General features: G+C 42.2%; 1 protein-coding gene across 1 annotated transcript in view; it reads right to left on the reverse strand.

Annotated features, from left to right (window-relative positions):
- Positions 1-5,000, reverse strand: part of plekhd1 (pleckstrin homology domain containing, family D (with coiled-coil domains) member 1) — a 50,802-nt gene that overhangs the window by 45,234 nt on the left and 568 nt on the right. The window contains exon 2 of the mRNA XM_063183937.1: positions 997-1,090. Coding sequence (XP_063040007.1) covers positions 997-1,090 — 94 coding nt within the window. The remainder of the gene's footprint in view (positions 1-996; positions 1,091-5,000) is intronic.

The raw sequence follows: 5,000 nt of genomic DNA on the forward strand, positions 1-5,000 counted from the left end.
TGTGTGTGTGTGTGTGTGTGTGTGTGTGTGTGTGTGTGTGTGTGTGTGTGTGTGTGTGTGTGTGTGTGTGTGTGTGTGTGTGTGTGTGTGTGTGTGTGTGTGTGTGTCTGTGTGTGTGTGTCTACGTGCGTGCGTGTGTGTGCTGGCGCACATCCATGTGTGTGTGTATTAAGTGAAGGTGAAAGCCCATTGGGAAACTCCAACTCCCACTGTCATTGTGACACAGCACTCCACAGCACACAAGTGAACACTGCACACAACAAAATTGCATTTATGCCTCACCTGTGCAAGGGGGTAGCTCTCAATGGCGCCCCTAGGGAGCAGTGCGGCGGAACAGTAACATGCTCAGTTAATTACTCCCCCCACAACCTTTGGGCTACAAGTCTGACGCCCTAACCGCTTACCCATGACTGCCCATGTTAAAGGGGCATTCCACCGGTGGAGACATGAATATGTATTGAAAGTGGGTCACATATGTAGTAGAATAGTAGCGTACATTTCTAATTTGGTGCCTTCTTGGCCGAGAAAAGGCAGAAAATGACTTTTTAGTGCTTGTGGATTTGTGACAACAATCCCCATAATGCATTGCAATGCTCAAGTTCCACAGGCCACACCCAGGCCACACCCTGCCAGTGACTTACTGGAGCCTCAATGCCAGTGATGTCAAAAGCACTAGCACACTGATCTGGAATAGGTCTGTTAGCGCATTAGGTCCAACCCCCTATGGGCGGGGTTGAAAGTGTGGGAAAAAGGCTTGTAGTCTCAACAGAAATCCACCTCTCTTACACTCCCTCCTACAATGATGCAAAATTACTATTTTTACATCATTGTAGGAGGAAGTGTTAAGAGGTGAACACGGATTTCTCCTGTCTCAGGGGGAATTGAGAGAGTGTTGCATGACCATTCAAAAGTATGACTGGGTGTCTAACAATGGAAAGCCTAATACAAATGGGTGGAGTGTCCCTTTAAGCTGTGTTTTGTGGACAAATTACTTACCTTGGGGTGAATGTTGAAGTATCTGTTCGTCTCAAAGTTCTTCTTTTCATTTTCAGCATAGTAGAGCAGGAAGCTGTCTTTTATTATGAAGAACCTGAATAAAAAGAAATTATAAGTCTTTTATTATGAAGAACCTGAATAAAAAGAAATGAAAAGAAATGAAAAGTCATATAATATTGCATTTTGCATTGCAAAATACACTATAGGTCTGATGTTATGAAATTAGGCTATGTTACGGTCGCTTCAAGAGTCCTCTTTTTTTAGGACTATTATTAGTGTGTGTGTGTGTGTGTGTGTGTGTGTGTGTGTGTGTGTGTGTGTGTGTGTGTGTGTGTGTGTGTGTGTGTGTGTGTGTGTGTGTGTGTGTGTGTGTGTGTGTGTGTGCGTGTGCGTGTGCGTGTGTTTGTACATTCTCATTTGATGGACTGTGAGTGTGGGAATGTGTGTTTATGTATGTGTATGTTGTGATACTACGTTATAGAAATACACGTTGTATTGTATTATATTGTATTGTATTGTATATAACTGCATATAGTAACACAGAACAGGTCTTTTCCCCCTGTACCTTTTTTTCCCCCCAATTGCGGCACATTTTCCAAAGCGTTAACAGGCACAGCAATTTTTTCAAAGTATCCTATCTAATCTAATGCAGATTTAAACTCAATTTCCCAGTTCAGTTCTCTGCCTCTATCCCTGAAGGAGAGTGAGCGGTGCGAGTTTGATTTTTTCTGGCATGGCCTCAGGCCAACTAAAACATTAGAGGCCCAGTGAGAGAGCAGAGCAGGCATCACCCTCATCATCATCCATAACTGGTTACAGTACAGTACGTATGCACTGGGGCTGTAACGATATTGTATCGAACAGAGAAATCGTGATACACAGAGTCACGATACTGTATCGTGATACAAGGAGGCCGTATCGTATCGTTTAACGTTTTGATACCCATCAGCCCAGAAAACAACCACATGATATGAAGTGAGAGTGCTTCCAAGCACCATCATTATTATATAGAAACTTTTAAAAATGAGTAGTAGCCTCTTGCAACCTTTTCGACCTATAAACTATCATAGTTTTTATTCATGAAGTTTACAATGTTGGCAAATGTGAAATCGTGGGGTGTATCGAACCGCAGGTCATGAATCGTGATACAAACCGAATCGTGAGTTGAATCCTCATTTGATTTTTTGCTGGCATGGCCCCAGGCCAACTAAAACATTAGAGGCCCAGTGAAGAGCAGAGCAGGCATTGCCCTCGTCATGATCCATAACTGGCTACAGTACTGTACTGCATGTGCGCACGCAGCAATGCCAAAAGGCCAACACACATTTGGATTAACCCACCAAGGCCCCTGGCTGGAGCGATATCTGTGCAACACAACCTTTATTTAAACCCCCCCCCCAAAAAACGAGAAAAAAAACCCAGCTACAGCATCAACGCGGATGACCGTTCTGGTCATTTGGGTTTTCTGACTCACACTGTAAAACATTGCAGTCAGTTAAATGTAAAAAGGTAGGCTGCCCTGCTCTGAACTATTCTTAAAACTGACTACATTCATGGCCATGCTGACAAGTAGCTATAGAGAGAAAGAGAGTCCTGCGTGACCAGTAGTTCTCTTGATAAAGTAAGCAAGCCTTTCACTGCACTAGAGTAAACAACATGCTATGTACCCCCCTCCTCCACATATACACGCACGCACGCACACGCACGCACGCACGCACGCACGCACGCACGCGCGCGCGCACACACACACACACACACACACACACACACACACACACACACACACACACACACACACACACACACACACACACACACACACACACACACACACACACACACACACACACACACACACACACACACACACACACACACACAACAAACCAAAACATGTATGCCAATGACATTCTAAAGGAGCAATGATGAAGCAATGTGCACGGCCACTTTGCCAAGAGCCATAAGTCTAAGCACTTTGAGTTGCATGCCTTGTATGATACAATGCTATACTGTACAAATACAATTACCGGTATTATTATTATTATTATAAAGGGCAAGCATGTCTCTCATTCGAAGTTGCACCAAACATATGACCAAACATCTCAATATGCTCACAAATAGGGCTCTTAATTGACACCAGCTAACAGGCCAAATGCTGGTGACAATTCAGTTTGGCTGGTAGAAAAGAAAACTTACCAGCTACTTTGACCCATTACTGAGTATGTTTGGCTAGTAAGATTAACAGCCATTTTGGCTGGTGATGAAAAAAAGTTCATCATAGAGTCATAGAGTTCATAGAGTCCTTCTCAGAACATCTACAGTAAAGGGTTGCCTCAAGAGAGGTAGAGACCTCTCTGCCCATTTATAAAGAACTATTTCTCTAATTCCTAGCTAAACCCCACTCTAAATCCCATACCTTAACAAAAACACACATATAGGCCTACCATAAACACCAAGTGTTCAAATGAAAGAGTTAGAGGACTGTACCTGAGAGGGCCCTGTGTTACCCCTTGGAAAAAGGCCATGGGGTTGAGCACCGCACTGCTCTTTACTAATACAGTACTTACAACTACCCATCTGCCTTGACCCTTAAATATACCCACAACATTAAGCCTTAACCCAGTGGTTCTCAAACTTTTTGTGTGAAGTACCACCTGAGAAAATATTGAGCTCTCCGAGTACCACCTTGACAACCAACATTAGAATATCGCAGCAAAGGCCTTCCATATTCACTTTTGCCAGTCAATACAGGAGAGGTTCATAATGGCATCAACAGCTACGGTCACATTCAGTGCAAGTTGTTTTTAAATGTCTTGCTCGCCTAGTATTATTCTGCATACATGCTTTCAGATTCATACAGTTCAATATTACAACATGTGAGACCAAAGAGACATTTTCAACTGCAACAACTTGATCAGCCTTCAAATCAATGCACAAAAAAAGATTTTTTCCAAGTACCATCAAAAATGTATCAAGTACCACCAATGGTACACGTACCACAGTTTGAGCACCACTGCCTTAACCCATGAAGACACAGCTTTATAAATATGCTGTTACCAGAAAGCCAATGACCAAGTCGTAATGCATTACTAAAGGCCTTGTGTTATGTCATAGTTTTTTCAATGACTATTACAGCGTGCCACTGGAGGTGCGGCGAGCATTAAGGGGCTACAGCTTAAAAAAAAGGTCAAATACAGATGCAAATACCACTTGGCCAAGAGCCGTCTAAAGGGCGAGCATTTCACTACCCTATAAACTAATCCTTAAGCTACTCAAATATGCCCACCGCGACATTCAAAAACCTACAGGATCTACAAGAGAGAGGGAGGCGGACAGACGCTACTATGAAATATGATTTGGGACATTATGCAGCTTGCAGGTGCATCACAGTGGGACAAACACCAAATCTAAACATTAGTCGTGGTGTTTGCAACCTGATAAAACTTTAAGCTGCATCTTCCTCTTCTCTCTTCAACTAGCTACATTTAGCTACAAATGGACCTGCACCTGTATAAAATGCAAATGTAGGCTAAATGTAGCATATTGCATGTCTTGTATGAATTGTGCTATAAATAAGGTTATTATCATTATTATTATTAATATTATTATTGTTGTTATTATCATTATTATTATTATTATTGTTGTTGTTGTTGTTGTTGTTGTTATTAATAGTAGTATTATTAAATCAAGTCAAAGTCTATTTGCAACAAACTTCTAAAACAACACAGGCAGCTGACTAAAGTACTGACTAGGACTTAAGGATTGAGAGAGACCTGGAGACGCCATGAGGCAACACCCCAACAACCATAAAAACACAAAGGTTAACAAAAACAGGCATGATTATTAAAGTTAATTTTCTTCTTGGAGCAGGCGTCACTCTTAATTATTAATTCTCTGAGGGTGCTGGCCCAAATTTCAAATTCAATGTTTCAAGAAGGAGGCCGCACCTTGCATAGTAGTGTTTTTATTGCACAGACGCGTTTCGGCGTGTGCCTTCTTCAATG

Source organism: Engraulis encrasicolus, chromosome 19 (assembly GCF_034702125.1).
Source record: "Engraulis encrasicolus isolate BLACKSEA-1 chromosome 19, IST_EnEncr_1.0, whole genome shotgun sequence".
In the NCBI taxonomy this organism is placed as follows: Eukaryota; Metazoa; Chordata; class Actinopteri; order Clupeiformes; family Engraulidae; genus Engraulis; species Engraulis encrasicolus.